This window comes from Melanotaenia boesemani, chromosome 5 (genome assembly GCF_017639745.1).
Source record: "Melanotaenia boesemani isolate fMelBoe1 chromosome 5, fMelBoe1.pri, whole genome shotgun sequence".
Taxonomy (NCBI): Eukaryota; Metazoa; Chordata; class Actinopteri; order Atheriniformes; family Melanotaeniidae; genus Melanotaenia; species Melanotaenia boesemani.
Window position 1 is genome coordinate 28,074,851 of NC_055686.1, and position 18,536 is coordinate 28,093,386.

Consider the following 18,536-nt stretch of genomic DNA (forward strand, 5'->3'; position numbering starts at 1 on the left):
CAGAGGGAGGAGGGAGGGGGAAACGGCGTATGCTTGTATACAACCCTGATTTCCATTTTTTTCCCAACTCGTAATGTATTTAATTCAAGTGAAACGTAATCATGACGTGTCGTGTCATTAATCTCCTCGCCGCCTCTCCCGTAAGTACACTGAGTCTTTACTTTGAACATATATCCTATATCTTCATTTATCGAGTTAAATTTTAGCCTCCACAATGTTTACATAGCCTACATTACACTTTTATGCGTAGCGGCATGAAGCAGCTTTCATTAAACATTTCCAAAATTGGTGAATTTACTGCGGACTGTTGTTTCCCCTTTTTTTCTCACAGGCAACAACACGGGATAATGGCCAACACAGTTGTTGATGTGTTTTATCTCTTGCTTCTTTTTAAATGTGGTGTTAGCTTGTTGTGTGCGCGCGCGCACGCGTGTCCTAGTATGTGAGTGATTGGCATGTAGCATGTATGTAACCGCACCGCTCTGGACGGACTTTTTTGTGAAAAAAAAAGAAAAACGCTTGTCATGTATGTTAACCGGCGTATGTACGCGCGTGGTCGACATCTGACATGCATGTAAAAGCCTTCGAGGTCGACTGTAGCCGTGACATTACAAGAAAAAGAGCGCAGAAATTCACTGTTTTCACCCCGCAATTGAAAAGGGGATATCCAGCGTTAACAGTTAGGTCGACTCGGTTTGGTCGTCACGAAATTAAACGCGACTTTAAAATGGTCGCAAGTGCACCAAAAGTCGCTCGGAGTGTTTAAAATTTGTATTTGTTTAACTTCAAATAACTTCTGTCAGCGTTATGTGTGCACGCGAGGGGGTGGCAGTTTTAAAATTCCCCAGTTTTGCTTTTCTATCCCTTTTAACCTCTTCGTGGGGGAAAAAGAAAAAGGCTTGAGTTTTTAAAAAGTATTTTATAGGAAAAAAAGGAACAAGTTCTCGGTGCGTAACAGAGGATTTTCGATAAGCCGCAGACATATTGTCCAGGCGTAAAAGTGGATTTTTCTGTGTAAGCAAGTTGATTTACAAAGCGTAATTTGAAGGTAGATGCGATTAGCTTCACTAATTCTTTTGTTGGACACATTAGGCATTGTGTGGGTCGTTGTTTTCGAGATAACACTTCCATGTGGGCTTTGCGCAAAAAATAAAATTAAATAAAAAAAAAAAAAAACATCCACATACTGTTAACAGCGTTTCTCCACGTTATACGTTCACTCCTTTTTACTACAGTGTTTACTACAACCCGTTTAGTTGTCCTAACATCACCTCCAGTTGCTTCAGAAAGTAGCAAAGCAAGCGTAGCGTGCAGCGTTGTGTTTCCAAAATTGTGCTCCGTGAAGACAAGTTACAGCTGTAAAGATACATAAAAAAAAACGTAAATTTTTGGGGAGTGGGGGGGCTGGGGGAGGCATGATGTCGCTTTTTGGGACGGTCGTCGGAGGGAGACAGGCAAAAGGATTCAAGATTAAATCCATGATGGCACTTTCCCCCCTCTCCTCTCCCGTCCTCTCCCTGCTCGCTCACTCGTCTTTTTCCCCTCCCTTAATCTTTTGTATAGAAAATTTAAGAACAAAATGGAGCAGGGGAGAGAGAGCGATAGATAGGCTGACATGACACACACGCCTCCCTCCGACTTCTCCAAAACTACACATCCCCTCTGTTGATGATTTTTAATCGCATTTTTTAAATACAATCTGCGGGGTTGGGATTAATCTCCCCCTCTTTCTTGTTTGAAAGTGGGGGTGTTTATTAGTGCATTGTTTGTTGATGGTTATTTATTTCATTAATGTGCCTCTAATTGAGATGGCCGCGAGAGAGAAGAGGGGAAAGAGCGTGCTGAAAATGGTTGCACGTTATTGACGCACATCATAGGGGCGAGGAGGAAATTCCTCTGAGATAAGGCGCAGACGTGTCATCTGGGTTGACCAAAGACACTCCCGTCGCCTTTTCTATATCCAATGGAATATGTTTAGGGATCTTGAAATGCCCTATTTTTACATCCACCCAAAAAAAAAAAAAAAAAAAAAAAAGTCACACTCTTGAGAGTGTGTGCAATAGTGGAAGTAGGTTGACATTGCTGGCTTGTCCTATAATCAGAGATGTTTTGGAGGATTCATAAACTCTGTTTATACTCAGAAATATGCTTATAATCAGTGATATGCTAAAGAAGAAAAGAGGCAGACTTTGAAAACTACATTTAGTAAAAAGTTCCTTTAAAAAAATATTTTTGTACCCTGTTGAAGAAGTCTCTACAGGTTGTCTGTTTTTGCTAACAAGATGATGATTTCATGTGAAACCCTTGCAGGTACTCATCAGGATCCAGCTGTACTAATGAACATTAAACGCTGGGCTGGTATTAAAAAGGGTCTAATGGTTTTTGCTCATTCAGACCTCTGTCTGCTTCTTATGTTCAAGTAGTGTCCTCCTCCTCCGCCACCATCAATGCCGCCTACTTTGCCTTCTTTGTGCACGCTGTACTGTACTCGAGGGGGCACATACAGCCCATCCAGGTGGCTCTTGGGAACGAGATTGTATGCGAGGGAGAAAGAGACAGAGTAAAAGGGAAAGGAGTGTAGCACCAATCAAGGCTTCTGATTGATATAATTGGGTCATTAGTGCGCTGCGGGAGAGGCACCTGCTTGCCCTCAGTTAGGGAGAATCTACTGCATTGTGACATTTTGAGACTGTTGAGAGTTCTGCTGGCTGCTCGGGATTAGAGTGTATTTAGAACATTAGGGTCTTACTTAAATAGTATGCCACTCTTGCCTCAGCTGTTGAGTTTGCAGGCTAGTTTCTAAACGTTCTTGCTGTAGAAGTTGGCTGATATTTCAGTGCTGCTCAAGCTGCATGGGTCACTGATCCTGTGGGAAGTTCTGTCATTTTAGACAGAAAAAAAGCACAAACTCAGTTCTTGAAAGCATTTTACAATATCTTTTCCATACACACACACCAGTAGTGAAGAAACAACCCTACAAGGTGCTCACCTGCCATTAGCAGCAACCCAGGGGTTCACTGTCTTGCTTCAGGGCAATTTAGCTCATGGACTGAACCACCAACCTTACTAAATAGACAACTACAGCTAGAGTCAAGTAATTACTTCCAGTTATTAATATGTAAACTCATCTTTATCATCACTTAACAAGCAGCTCAGATTTACAACTTTATTTTGAACTCTGTAGATAAAAATACCACGATGAGTCGACTCGATTGTTGCACTTGAGCTAAACACAGTAGAGGAGAAAGCACCAAATCAGTAGCAGGCTGCTCTGATTTGCTACGTCAACACTGAAGCAGCCAGAATCGCATCAAGTCTTTAGCACTGCAAAGAAGACTTCTTTGTTTGATGCAACCGCTTGATCATGCTGACCAGAAACAGGGTGATTAGCCGCACCTGTGTGCTTTTTAACCAGCACACTGGGTTTACAGGCTCAGCGTTAAGCAGATTACTACATAGTGATGGTTCTTCCTCGTAAGTTTACCCCATTTTGTGCAGTGTGATAAAAATCTGAGTAGTTATTGGGAGTTATTTTTATGATAGTTGTATTATCTATCTGTCTATATATATATACATATATATATAATGTGTTTCAAGCACAGTGTCACTAAGAAGGAGAACTCATCCTGTGCACATTTCCCCTGAGTGAATAAAGAAGCAGCCCATTATTACTTTGCAGTTACTATTTTTTTTTCTATGGTTAATCTGGTCTAGATGTTCACGTCTGATATGTGTGATATACAAATTCCACAAGGAGGTCACAGTGTAGGGTCAGCATCCCTGGAGCCTGTGTTGCTCATGGACTTGAAAGAGGAGGGAGTGTCTCTGGTGGAAGGGAGGAGGATCTCCTGAATATTCATGTTGTGATTGAAAATCATCAGGACCCATTTTTGATCTATGATTATGGGAGGGGGAAAAGAAATCAGAACAAAATCATCAGGTGGGTGCAGAATCCATCCCTCGCTTTATTTCTTTCTCTCAGCCCGAGCAGGTGATCTTCAGTGTGCATTGGTAATCTCATCTAGAAGAACACATCCAGTTATTTTGTGTGCTCCCAACAAATTCTTCTCCAAAGGCCTCCGTCTTGTAATCCCAAATCAGACGAGTCAGTCAGCACTTCCACTCGCTGGTTCAGACGCAGCGTGGCCCGCATGACTCGGAGCCAGGCTCTCGTTTCTCTGCCGAGGTGCTGTGATGTTTTCCAGCGTTGAGATTTGCGCGCTCAGATCTTGGCACTGCCAAGGCGCTCTCAGATCGACGCGCCGCAACTGCAAGTGAGCGTCGGCTCGTGCTCTGTGCTGGAGGAGGATGTCATTCAGAAAAATACAGAAGCTTAAGAAGAGGTGGCAAGGTCGAGGAGGAGAAATGAACTGGGAAGGGTAGAAGGAAAGATAGAAAAAACAAGAAAGGAGGCGGCAGGAGATGCTGGCTCACCTTTTCAATCATTTTTGCTTAGCTGGCCTTGATTAAAAATAAAGCTGAATGAGCTTCTATTGAGTCCTCTTCTCATAGTTTTTTTCTTAAATTTCTCATAAAAATCTTACTAAAAAGGCCAGCCACCTTTATATTCTTTGTGTGTTTTACAAACATTTGTTTTTATGGCAGGGTCGAACCACTTTGCCTCCTTTCTCACACCAAAAGGACTCAGAAAAGAGCATTTTTCTACACCAGCAATCTGCCACTCACCTCTTTAAAAGTTAGTGTTGAAGACTCAGTGGGAGATATCGTCCTTATCAATGCTGGAGCTGAGGAAGAGTGAAGAGGGAGGGCACAAGCCAGGCGAAGTTGGAGTGAAGCGTGGGGGGTTCAGGGAAAGGTGAAGTAAAGGAAATGAATACCGTCTGTGGGGAAGTTCGCCACGTGACCGCGCGATAAACCACAGGGCCGAATCACTCTGTACCGCACACAGAGCAGGACTCCCCTCTCCTCCTCTCTCAGTCGCTCTTCTTCCGTTTTACACTTTCTTTTTTTTGTGGTCAGTGTTTCACACACTCTTTTATCCCTGGAGGATGTCTGTATCTCAGGAGATTTCAAGTAAAACAGCTGAGTAAATCTCAGAAAGATACTAAGCCATGACACCTCGCAATCCTTTTATTTTTTCCCCCCACAATATGACAATAAAAACATTCAAATGGAGCATTTTTTAAGCTGTTAAAGGTTGGCAATCATAAACATACAAAATCCTCTTAATATAAAACACATTCACACTCATTAACGTAAAACTAAGCTGATGTTTCGCAGCTGCCCACACACGTCAAAAAGACTAAGTGAAAGGTGTTCACACCCTGATATTTACAATTAAAACACATAGTTGGCCGACATGCACAAACCTGCACTCGCTTGCTTTCGCTATATACACTGAATATTTAGATAATGACATCAAAACCTCCCAAAAATAAACTTGCCTGAACATATTGCACTCCTACTCCTTTAGCAACTATTTAGCAGGGATGTGATGTATGACTCAGCAACTTCCTCGACTCTACTCACACCTTGAGGCGGGCGTAGTTATCAGCATTTAAACAATATGGTTTTTTTTGTCCTATCCTATCTTTTTTTCTTTCTTTGATAGTTTTACTTGTATCTGATAAAAAATCACCTGCTTCTTTACTTACAAAGTTATAATAATGACTCCGTGGTGATGATGTTGCTTCAAGTATCAACACCTCAAGTCTCGCCTGTTGGTGTAGATCACATTCACACCTGATGTCAAATGTGTATTTACCTGATACACTCAAAATCAGATCCCCCACACAGCACTCAGTTCCTTTAAGCCTATCTGCGGTTTTCTCAAAGTGGAGCTTGCGCGACGGGTGTGAATTGCATTTACTGATAATGTGAATAAATGTGTCTCTGGACCGTGTCCGGAGGTGCTTTTCGTTGGCTGGCTCTTTCGCTGCATTCCTTGGTTCATTTACACCTTTGTTGTATGTGCTTCTGCTCTACCTGATTCCAATCTGATTTCTGTCAGACCTCCACCCCCCCTCCTGCACAGCCTTCGCTGCATCCTTTGCTTGCACCTTATCGTCCTCTCTCCATCTATCCAAATTTTCTTTATTGCCTTGACAGGGCTGGTGTTTGGCGACAGCCTCCGTCACGCTGGAACAATGCACTGTGATGCTGATATTCATATGATAATGCCATCAGACTTAACACGGCTGCAGATACATTTAGATATCCTTTTTTTTTCTGCACCACTCTTTCTTTCTGACATTTTTTTGTCTTTTCAGACGATTTTTTAATTATTTTATTAATGCCCCGGCCTGCCACTCCACTTCTCTGATTGCACTGCTATCCTCTGTTCTAGCACGCCTGTCTTTATGTCATTTATCCATCCTTTTTACGCCCCTTTTCAACACCGCGTTGGCCATCACGTTAAACCCTTTTCATAAACATGGCTTCTTACAGTGTTTTTCTGGAGCTGCATTGTATATTTCTCTCTGTCTGCCTCCTTTCTCATTTTTTTTTCTTTTGCTCTTCGCCATGTTGGCAGGGCCCAATCTACCAGCTGATATCAGCATTCCCTGGCACTCTGCCAACTGGCAACACTGCAGGAGGAAAAAAAGAGAGAGGGAGAGGGAGAGAATGAAAGAAAATTAGTGAATAATAGACGGCGGGAGGGTGAGAGAGAATGAGAGGGGGATGGGAGAAGTATGAATCAGGGAGAGAAAGAAAGACAGACAGAAGGGAAAGGAAGATGAGAGAAAGAACAATAGTGGTGGATTAAGAAATGACTGTTTGTGCGTGTGTTTAAGTGTGTGTGTGTTTATGTGATTGATATGGTGTGATATCCCTGTGAGTCATAGCTGAGCTAAAATGTCAACTGGCTACATGAGAATCTCTTTGTCATCCGGGCTTAGTAACACACGCACCCCCCCCCACACACATGCATATCCAGCAGATCATATAAACACATATGTGACTATAACACCATGTGAGCAGAAATATGGGTGACACACCTGCGAACACAGATGTTCCATTGTTTTTCCGCCGTGATTTATGACCTTTTGTTTTGTTGTGGGCGCACGCGTTGCTTCTCAACTCCACCAAATGATGGACAAAAACAGCCTGAATGTGCATAAATCCAGTCAAACTGCTGCGCACTCCAAATATTTGGGGGTGTGCGGATGTGCTTGCCAAAAAAAAAGAAAAAAAATGCTTGTGTGTTCAATATGCTGTATATCACACTTTACATTTTAGCTGACTGTGTCATCTGAGGTGACGGTTGCAGTAAAGTCAACACAATGCTTAAATCTGCATTTGTGTATTATAAAAACAAGTAACCATGACTAAGCAGTGTATGGGTAAATGCAATCACGCCACAGCAGCACATTAAAGTAACACGGCCATGCTTAAGTACATGCATGCTATGTGTGTATACAGCCTCGATTTAAGTAAAAAATCTGCTACTGTGTGAGTGTACAGGAAGGGTGTGTGGGGAAGTCAAAACATTGCGCGCCCATCCTGTTTGGGACAGTCCATGTCCTGTGGTGGTGCCCTTAACTTCTAAACACACACATACACAAACACGCTGATGCGCAATCACACTCCGGCTAATCATCCCATATGTGCTAACAGTATGCCGGGGTGTATAGTGAACACATGCAGGAGGCAGAACAGGTGCACACCTGTTACACATTGAAGCACTTGCTTACACCCACGCAAGCTGAGTAAATGAAGATCAAATAAAGATTTTCTTTTCATGTACATATATTTAAAAACATTCAGCAGCACTTCAATGAGCGTGCATATGATTGTTGTGCATTCGTGATGGAACACATTCAAAGTGTCTCAGTGCAAATTGCTTTTAATCCTGTTGAGCAAAAAATCTTCCACCTCCAGTTCATCCCACAGTATTTCAAAGGCATTTGCTCTTACATTGAGAATGATACTCTTAATTTACGTACAGCCTCTACTTAGATAATAGCTCTAATAATTTGCTTAATTCCTTCTTTTTTTTTTTTTTTTTTTTGTTTTGGTTGGCTAAAACTTCAATTGCAATCATTTCTAAAAATTTGATATTTAGGTACTGAAGTAAAGTCTCTCTTTTAACATCATTCACTGAATTTTCTTGTTTTTTTTCCCCTAGGAAACTGAAGGAAGAGGCTGCCTCAGAAGTGAATCCCCCCTCAGCCAAGACACTAAAGAATGGCATAACATCACACACACTGCTGGTAATTCTAAGACTAATACCCATTGTTATTTTTAGGTTTTTCACTTAACTATAGTGCTTCTTAAGTCATCACTACCACTAATTATCTGCTTCTACTCTGTGTTTTGTACTGATAGAGGATGGATTCGCCACCAGAGTGTGTGTTATCCCTTTCTTGTGAGCAGCCACGGTCACCCCCAACACTGCCATCTCTGGACCACAGCCCCCAGGCTTCCTCTCCTCTACCTGACAGTCCCGTTGTCCTGCCTATTCACAGCCCTGAACCTTCCCCGCAGAGCCCTGACACCACGCCGTATTTCCCCCTCTCTCCCTTCCCTCTCCAAGAGGACAATAATGATAATCATCTCAACAATGACGGACAGGATGCTGAAGAAGGGCTAGATGGAATTCCTCCGTCTCCGATCCCAGCAGTGGCTTTGTTTCCAGGAGGAGGGGGTCAAGAAGCTGGATGCAGCCCTCGTTTGGACTCCTCTCCTCCAGACACACCATCAGCTCCCTTCTTAGGATACGGTGCCCTGGAGCTGGCCCTCTCTTCAGGGCAGAGCGGAAACTGCAGCGATGAGCTTGACCTCCAGCTGTTTCAAAAAGATACCGTCACTAGGGCCATACCTGGAGTTGGAGGGGCCTCATCCGGGCCTGCGCTCAGGTTTCCCTGTCATGTGTGTGGGAAGAGATTTCGATTCCAAAGCATTTTGTCTCTTCATGCTCGAGCTCACAGTCTGGACAGAGATCGCCGTGCTTCAGCCCTGTACCGGACCGGTCTCCCCTCAGCTCCTCTAAAGCAACACCTCAAAATTCAGCACAACCACAAAGACTTCATCCCAAATCACAGAAGTCACTCAAATCAGCGTTTACTGCCAGGGAGTCTCATTCAGCACATCACAGAAGATGAGGGTATCAACGGTGAGGTGAAATGTCTGGATGATGACCCGAATTCAAACTTTTTACTGGATGACAGCACACCCCTGACCCCTCCGCTGACAGAGGACCATGTATCTGTGACCTCTCCCTATTCTTCTACCGTCGGAGAGGCTTCATCTATTTCCACAGCGCCCACGTTTCGCTGCCATGCCTGCAAAGGAAAATTCCGCACTGCTTCGGAGTTGGCGCGTCATGTCCGCATTCTCCACAACCCGTATAAATGCACCCTTTGTCCTTTCTCTGCTAGCCAAGAAGAGAGTCTGGCATCTCACTTACAGGAGTGCCACCCTTCCCCAGAGGTACCTGCTATGCTACCAGCCTTCAATTCCAGGACCGTTATTGACACACCAGTGCCCACTCCAACCCATACCCCAGCCACAACCCCAAGTAACACACAGATGACATCAGCTACTGCAGTCTCTGCATCCTCCTCACTTCCGGCGTTTCGATGTGATACATGTGGACAGAGATTTACCCAGTCTTGGTTCCTCAAGGGACACATGCGAAAGCACAAGGATTCCTTGGACCATAAGTGCCAGGTGTGTGGTCGTGGTTTCAAGGAACCTTGGTTCCTCAAAAACCACATGAAAGTTCATCTCAACAAGCTTGGCCTGAAAGCTGGATTTGGAACCCCTGGGGTACTAGGCGGTGCTGAGCAGCAGTCTAAAGGTTCTGCTAGTAATCAGTCTCTAAATGCTCTTTATTCAAGCCTCCTTCTTGCTCAGCGCGGAGGTAGAGCCAGAGCTGGGCATGGAAGATCCGACAGAGACATTGGAAGCAGAAATGAGATTGGCTTGAGCAAGTCAGCCATCCTAGGATATCTGGGTTTGCCCAGTGATAGCAGTGGGGCCAGCTGCATGGAGAGACTTCAAGCAGTAGCTCAGGTGGCAGAGATGGGACATGGTAGCTCTGGAGGAGGGGACCCAGGAAGAGGAGCCACAGCAAGAGGAGGAAGCACAGGTGAAACTATGGCAACCATGTCAGAAGGAGGGGAACAGGCAACCTGGTGGCAGCTGGTGGCTCGCAGCCTTGCAGTCACTCAACAGCAGCAGAGGCCCCAACAGCGAGGCCCAGGGCGAAATTCTGTAATAGCAGAGGCAGACCAAGCCAGAGCCTACCTAGGAGGGCTGGATCCAAGAGAAGAGGCAGGAGGAACTGGAGGGCCATGGGAATGCCCAGACTGTGGAAAGCTGTTCCGCAGCCTGCAGCAAGTGGTGGTACATGCTCGGGTCCACGCTCAGAGGCCGGCAAAAGGAACTGGCAGTGAAGAGGAGAGCAGTGGTAGTCGTAGAGGGGCAGGGCTAGGAAGAGGAGGCAGCAGTGACATGAGACTGGAATCTCAGCCTCACAGCGGTGGATCCCAGCAAATCGGAGATATAAGACAGGAATCAAAACTGAACAGTGGTGGATCACATCAAGCAGGAGTAACCACAGGGTTTCACTCTGTTATCTCAAACTTCAAAGGTATCACATCTCTGTTTTTTTGTTATTTTTTATTTTCTAGTGTGAGTTTGCATTCTCAATCTGATGATTTCATTCCTACATAACTAGATTGTTGTCACACTGCTTTAACATTGTAAATACAATCTCTCTTGGGGCTGGCTGGACCAGCATTTATGTTTACCTTATTTCTACCTTTTTCTCCACTCGCAGGAGAGAACGGCTTCACAGCAGTTTCCTCTATGCCCTCAGTTCCCACCAGGGAGCGAGTTCGTGGCAGAGGGATAAAAGACTGCCCCTACTGTGGCAAAGCTTTCCGCTCCTCACACCATCTCAAAGTGCACCTGAGAGTTCACACAGGTGAGTCACTGTTGAGAGTTTAACAAGCCACATTTGCTTTTTTTAACCTTTAAACCATCCCTGGAAAGGTTTCATTGAGCATCATCTCTTTAGCAGAACTACCTTATACACCCTAGAGAGCTGGCCATTGCTAATCATAGCTCTCTACTGCAGGCTACTGAGCAGCTCCACTGGAGCAGCTCCCACTAAAAGGCCAAGCTTGAGTTTATTTTAACAGCAGTTGCAGAGGAAAAAAATCAAGCCGCTTTAAATTGTGAAGAAGCTCACATCAGTTACCTGTAACATCACCTAAAACTAATACAACAATGCCATTTTATTCTCATATTTAAAAATTAATTCAAAGTGCACAGGTTGAACTGGAGCATGTACCTTCAACGCCACTGCTTTTGGGACATTTTCATAAAATGTTATTAAATTTAGGCCTATATGTATAATTGTTCAGAGAAGACGTCCTAAAGAAAGCACCAATAGATTTAAGCTTTGAGACTGCAATGAAATAAAACACTTTGATCACTTAATTGGGAACTTTCATAGCATGCACTCACATAGTTAATTATCTTTATTATTATTATTATTATTATTATTACTATAATTATTATTATTATTATTATTATTATTTTTGCCAGTCACTAGCAACTTGTAGCTGAAACACATTCAAATCAAAAATATACTGAAGTCTCAGTATTTCCATCATCATCATTCATCAACAGGCTGACAAGTCTGATTATGTTGCTCTTTACAAGATCAGCTCTTTTTCTGCTTTTCTGCCATCGAGTCAAATGACCAGTAATTTAAGTCAAAGTATCACTTTATTATAGTACTCTGTAGAGAAATATTATCCATTTAGGCTTAAATCCTGTCATTATTCTTTTCTTACTACAACAAAATCTCTGTTTCAGCCACGATTTCTTCTTTTCATTTTATTTAGTGACTGTGAAAAAGATCATTTATGCTTGTTTTGTATCTACTGTGGATATGCAATGTTGTTTTATTAGTAATTGAATGCTGCCATCTTCCTTTAAAGTATGTAATAACAGCTGCCATTAAAAACAGCTGAAATGACCAGATATGTACAGTTTATCTATTATTAAATTAAACTCCTCAATGATTGCTGGTCAATCGTGTAGTTTTTCAGATGAGTGTATTTTTTAAACCTACCTGAGCTTCCATTCAATTAAACCCTTAACACACACTGATGACATTGAACCACGTGTTTGGATCTTTGTTAAAATGTTTGGATTTAAGATGAATTTTAATTTAATTTCTGTAGCATTTAAAATGCCACAGAAATAATGTGAGCTTGTAAAACTCACCTGGCAGACAAGGGCACTGAAGTAAGGAAGTAAGAAGTTAAGAACATGCCATTAGACGGTTGAGACAATACCTAAAAGAAAGCAGGTAGAGTATTTAAGTTTGATGTGATAGATTTTCTTATTTAACAATTTCCTTTATTAACAAAAACCTGCTGCTGACTCTTGCTCTGACTATTTTTTTTTACTCCTTTATTCTGTAGGTGAGAGGCCCTACAAATGCCCCCACTGTGATTACGCAGGGACTCAGTCTGGTTCGCTCAAGTACCACCTCCAACGACACCACAGGGAGCAACGCAATGCCTTATCAGCCTCCTCCAATTCCTCCTCCTCCGGTCTTTCCTCCACTATCAACAGTCTGACATCTGGAACCTCTGGGATAGTCAAGCAGCGCAGATCTCAGCTCAACCACTGCCCAGTCAACCGAGGCCCAGCTGACACCCCCACCTCACGGTTAGGCCAGCAGTCCTGGCTCTTAGGGCTTCCAGACCAGCGGGAGCATCGGAAGGCGTTGGCGGCTCTTAGGGATGTCGACTTTGAGACCCAATATAGGTATCTGTCAGGGGTGATGGGGGCCCTTTATCAAGGTGGAATGGAAGGAGGCTGGATCAGGGATTCCCACCCACCAAAAGCCCCAAAGGTGTCTCGTCGTAAGCCACTAACTACAAGCCGGTTGGTTCAGCCACCAGTTGACAAGGATGAACCTGTGCCATTAAGTCAAGAGGGTGGATTTGAACCTTTGGATCTATCACGCCGTACCTCACCGGGCCTTGGAGGGATTGAGGAGAATGAAGGTATGAGTGTGTGTGGTGGGGATGATGGAAGGGATGGTTCAGCAGGGGTCAAACTGAGCCGGTGTTTGTTCTGCCCTTTCCATACGTCATCAGCAGAACTGATGGCCATGCATCTCCAGGTCAACCACACCAGTAAGTCCAGACGCAAGAGAAACTCTTCAGCTCTTTTGGACGACGTTGCTGCTCCAAAAGCCATGAAGCCGCAAACGGATCACGCCGACCTCGACCCTCTAAATATATGGAGGCATGTGATTGAGGCAGAGCCCCAGACCCCATTAGGAGACTGGCCCTCAAATCAGGCCCAGACTCTTAATGGTCTATCCAAGCATCCAGCAGAACTTCTGGATGACTCTCTTCACCATCCAGACTCTGAGGCTTCAGTGTCGAAGAATGTAAGAGACGGCCCAGCTCTGAAGGAGGAAATCCAGGTGGAGAAAGAAGAACAAGAGGAGGAATTTCAAGAGAATATGGAGAACAGCAGTGTGGAGGATTTGCAAGACCAGGATCTGAGAATGTCGCTTGAACTTTCACCAGCTCTGAGCTCCAAGCCCTCGGTGGAAGAAGACGAGTATTAAATGAATAAAATGCTATTTAATGACACCATTTAAACATGGAGGGTTATAATCAATGTTTTCAACTACATTTGACACAGTAATGAAGCCAGAAAGCGCCACAGAGAAGAAAAAGGGGCAATACTGTCAATTTCAGCTCCGCTCCTTAATACATTTGGTGTTGGACAAACGTGAGAAGTCTTAAAAATTGATGTTTCTGAGAATGGACGTAAAAATCACAGCTGTCATGTCCCCCCCCCCCCAGCTTTATTTGCCTATTAGAGTTGTGACTGTATGATTCACCACAAAATACAGTGAAGCTCCTGAAGAAAAAAAGAGCATGGCTGCATCTTTTCAGGATTTTGTAGGTCACTTTTTGTATTCTTTTCTTTCCAAGCTTCACTCTTGAGTTGGACGCTTTCTAAGAAGATCTCCAATTTGATAAAAGAAGCATTCGTTTACGATCTTCTGCAAAAATACTACATCATTCCAGTCATGAGTCTTAATCCTCACCAATAATCTGACTGTACATCCCAGACTTCTCTACTAATCAAGTAGAAGCCAACTGTGAAGTGATGCTCACCTTACTGACTGATAAACATTTCGACTCCGCCAGCTTCAGGTTTCTCCCCAAACCACGTCACACACTTATGGGAGGAAAGTCTCAAGCTGTGCGGTATTAGCTTAAGGCATGAGGCGACTGTTCCCTCATCTATGTATCACTGCCTTGTCGGTAAGAAAAGTGTTTCTCAATGACTGTCCTAAAGAAAAACAGAAAGAAATGTTTGTAATATTTTTTATGTTTTCAGTTAGTGCCTGTTCATGTATGTCGTCGAGGGGGTCTCCAGTATGGCCGAGGCTCCGATAGGTCATTCATTTTATCTGAATATACAGTTTAAAACAAGTTAAGTACAATATATTTGTTAAAAGTGGTTTTAGGGTGTTGTGAATAGTTTTAAGTTTTAAAAGAAAAGCCACATCACAGCGTAATGTTCTTGACACAGACTTTGTGGCTCTGCTTGAAGAGAATACAGAAAAAAAAAAGAAAAAAATGAAACACGTAGGTGACGAAATGTTTAAAAGGCTGATTTAAAAAGGCGTCGCAGTTTAGTTTTCAGTGTTTACAATGGTGGCGGGTCGCATTCGTCATCTGTTCGAGGGCTGAAGGGGGGGTGACGCTGGAGCCCCTGAACACAATCAGCTGGCACGTTGTTTTAAAGAGACTGAGACTTTAGCAACCGTGTCAAAAAAAAGAGATTTTTTCCTTTAAGATAGAGGTTAGAGGATGAAAAAAGAAGACAAGACTACATCGGAGAAATAAGCTGTACATTTGGGTTATGGTGTCTTTTAGATGAGTAGATTTCCTCTCTTCTTCTTTCTATAAGAAAAGAAATGACAATGGTAGGAGTAATTATTAAAACACTAACACATGCATAGACATCCCAGTAGAATATGTGTAGCTTTTGTAAAGATGAGAGAAAAAAAAAAAACAAAACTGATTTTTGTTTATTTTCATTTTCGAGATGCTTACAGAAAAATGTTATCAATATAGGTAATATTGATTATAATGTTTGTGAGCTAAGACTAGTTGGAATGTCTACAGAGCACTGTGCAAGGTTTGAGTTCCCAAAGTAGTGGTTTTTGGTCTTTTTTTTTTTTTTAACTTTATTGATAGACCAAATGTTATTTTCCAATGGCAGTTGTCACTTTCTGTTATTTTAAATGTGTAAGCGTGTGGTTTAATTAGATTTACCCCATCGTTTAGCAAATCAGTGTAGCGAATATTTAACCACTCAGCTGGTTTTAAAGGAAATTCTAAAATTAAAGGGTGTGATTTTTGTAGAAACATCAACTACTGCTATAAACTTAAGGAATAATTCTTGTGATTGGAAGTATATTTATGATAAAAAAAAAAGAATGTGAGGCATTAATACCCCCTTACACTGGTTAACAGCCACTATTTATCTACGTAGACGACGTTTGATGGGGTATTCTGTTACCGCAACCACACTTAAATGTGCATTAATGTGTTTTAAGTCGTTTTTTTAGAGCACCTTATGAGTTCTGTAGTGAAAGTCCCTTAGTGGTGTCTCCTTAACAACTACTATCAATGCCACCGTGCCTTCTGTTTCAAGCACTTCCTGGTGTATTTTGTAAAACTCACCAAAAGCACTTAGCCTGTATCCACACACTCTTTTCTCCTTCCCTCTCATTTTTCTTCCACTTTCCTACTTTCTCTTCCTCTACCCCTTCATCACATCAGCTCATTTTCTTAACTTTTTTCTCGTGTCTTTACCTCCTGACTGATCCTTCACTCCGGTGGGGAAGATGTTTCCCCTCCAGCTTCTCTGCTCCTCAGGCCTTTTGGGCCTTAAACAAGGCCGCTAGGCCTCGTAACATCCTAGCATGGCTAGGCTCTTTAACAGAATGGACTACCTAACCTCTAGACAAGTCTAAATCACTACAGGTGCAGGGTTAGGCAACTTTCGGTCTTTTTACTAACCCTTCGTGAACCAAAGCCCAATTCAAGATTAATGAATAATGTTTTTAATCTCATGAGGTGCCAAAATATGTCTGATATGACACTAAAGGATGTGAAAACTTGAGAAAACTATAACCCGCCTACTCTTTCTGTTTCCTTTCTTTAATCTTCCCCTCTTTTCTTGCTCTGCTTGCTCTTCCTCCATGTCCCTCTAACGTCCGTAAACTGTCAATCTCCAGCACCACTTGAAGGTGACGTGTACTATCTGGTATTGAGGCCTTTATTATTAGATTTTTATTTCTGTTCGTGTGGTGTTTGTTCAATGCCGTTGAGATGGAAAAATGCTCTTATAATAAGTATTGTTTTTTGGCATTATGGTTAAAAAAAAAAGAGAAGTGTTGTTGAATGTTGTACAGCTAGCAGCAGAGATGTTGTGTTCTTTAAATTCTTTGTTTTTTTGTTTTTAAAGAGAGCACAAACTTGAGCGATGGTCCCCTCAGCTCCTCCCGCTGGCAGATGGGAATTAAATGGGAGGTCAATCATTGTACTGTGGGTAAAAGTCCCATGATGATTACCCATCTTCAGATTGTTTGAAAGTTTGTTCCTAAATTAATGATGCAGAAAGAAAAATCCTCTTTGAAAGGCCTGGAACAACACTCTTACCCAATCCTGGCACAGTTATTAAAATCTGGAGAAACAAGTCAGGGCATTTACATTTAGTTAAATCTCCACAGTTTTGAAAATTGCTTTTGATGGCAGTCAGGACGCTCTCACTTCGGAGAATTGGGGAGAGACGGTGACAGTGGAGTTAAGTCAACAACTACTCTAACTGGGGATCGAGAAGGATGATTGTTTTTCTGTTTTTTTGCCATATAAAACAACTCGAAACCTCATGAATTTAATATCAACTTGCCTCACTTTTGAATTCCATCGTTGTTAACTTTGTCCCTACTTAGTCAACAGAAACAGTCGAGACAATCCCACCCTGCTGATGATGCTACCATGCATCTTTACCTGCTTGCTGGCTGGTCAGTGTATCCTGCTGATGATCGGTTGCGTCTCGAAGTTTCACTGGTCTTAATACCAAATGTAAAACAACAAAAATGAATGAAACATATTGGAAAGCACAAACACTAATCACCTTTAAAATCTTTGCAAAAATATTCCTCCCAACATGAGACAGCTGATCAGCCACAGGATACGTTTACCAGTTACAGGCTGGCAATGAGGTAAAAACATGGATGTTGTCTGGCTAGAAAAAGTTGAGTGAAAGTAAATAATGGTCTGATGCAAAGGGAGTACAGTGTAAAATCACTATGTAGCATTTGCTATAAAACTTCAAATGGTTGAGGTTTGTGTTACTTTATAAGACCAAAGTTGACTCGTTAGAGTAGCTAAGCTTGAATACTCATACATACAGATAACAACCCCATTAAAAATAAAAAAAAAAATGCTTAAAAACCAGTAAGCTAATTAGCACTTGTCGACATCTTTGTAAACTCAACACCAGAACTTAGCATTTTACTGTAAAAATGAAAAAAAAAAAAAAATGTCCCTCTTCATGTGATCAGACTGTTTTTTTAACAGACTAATCTTTGCGAGTTGAGAGGACCACGCTGGGTTTGAGCTCTTGTGTAGTTGACTGCCATTGCAGTGAGGGAAAACTGACCTAACATAGTAGTGACTAATATAACTTTGTGGACAAATGGAAAAAAATAAAAATAAAACACATTAGAAATAAATACAAAGTAAACAACCCTGTCTGTTTTCCTTATGCCTTCACCTGAATGCTGTTTATCTTTTCACCTCAAATAACTGAAAACAAGCAACGTTTTTATTTATTGTCTGTCCATAAGGAGGTATTGATGTGTGATCCATAACTTGAATCAGATGTTCAATCTGCAGTGGTTTTTATTTATTATTTTTTTCAGAGGGGAAAACTACAACATGTGAAGAAGGGAGCCCTCTAGTGGCCATTAAGAGAAATGTAGGAAGGCGGCTCATTGTTATTTTTAATCTATTTCATAGTAAATATTTAAAATGTGTCAAAATAGATAAGTAACTGGGCTGCATTTAATGTTTAATATCCTTTTTATATTTGTGCCCCTTTAATTACACAGTTACCCATTGAATCTAAATGAACCAAATAGCAACTTTCTTCACTATCTGCATGTTTTACAGACTCAAAGGATGTATGCTCATTAAGTCTTTTCCATGTTGAGGTAATAATAATTGAAAAAGAGCAACAGTTTGAAGCTGGATATACAAGGTCTGGACATTGTTGTAATGAATGATGCTTTTTAGGCCCTGATGTTTGCTGACTTCATAGTTAATTGACTAACAATATTATATTTTGGTCCCTTTTTAGAATAATTTAGTTGCTCAAACATGTTTTTAAAAATCTGTAAGGAAGTACAGCAAGTAACATCATGTAGATAAGACTGGGCTTACAGGCTTTTATGGCCACATAAGTTTGTATTTTGGGCTGTACGTCATACTTATTGC

General features: G+C 42.1%; 1 protein-coding gene across 1 annotated transcript; it reads left to right on the forward strand.

The window, feature by feature from the left end:
• On the forward strand, positions 1-17,787 carry znf219 (zinc finger protein 219). The gene is made up of 5 exons (XM_041985602.1): positions 1-140; positions 8,090-8,174; positions 8,290-10,558; positions 10,748-10,894; positions 12,408-17,787. Exons 3-5 carry the CDS (start codon positions 8,293-8,295, stop codon positions 13,571-13,573), a joined length of 3,579 nt encoding a protein of 1,192 aa, XP_041841536.1. The 5' UTR covers positions 1-140; positions 8,090-8,174; positions 8,290-8,292; the 3' UTR covers positions 13,574-17,787.
• The last annotated feature ends 749 nt before the right edge of the window (positions 17,788-18,536 follow it).

What these genes read in the sequence shown, in the direction of transcription:
- znf219 (XM_041985602.1), top strand. Translation starts at nt 8,293, where the DNA reads ATGGATTCGCCACCAGAGTGTGTGTTATCCCTTTCTTGTGAGCAGCCA. An exon ending in TGTTATCTCAAACTTCAAAG is followed by an intron (nt 10,559 to 10,747) that starts GTATCACATCTC and finishes CTCCACTCGCAG; the next exon opens with GAGAGAACGGCTTCACAGCA. An exon ending in GCACCTGAGAGTTCACACAG is followed by an intron (nt 10,895 to 12,407) that starts GTGAGTCACTGT and finishes TTTATTCTGTAG; the next exon opens with GTGAGAGGCCCTACAAATGC.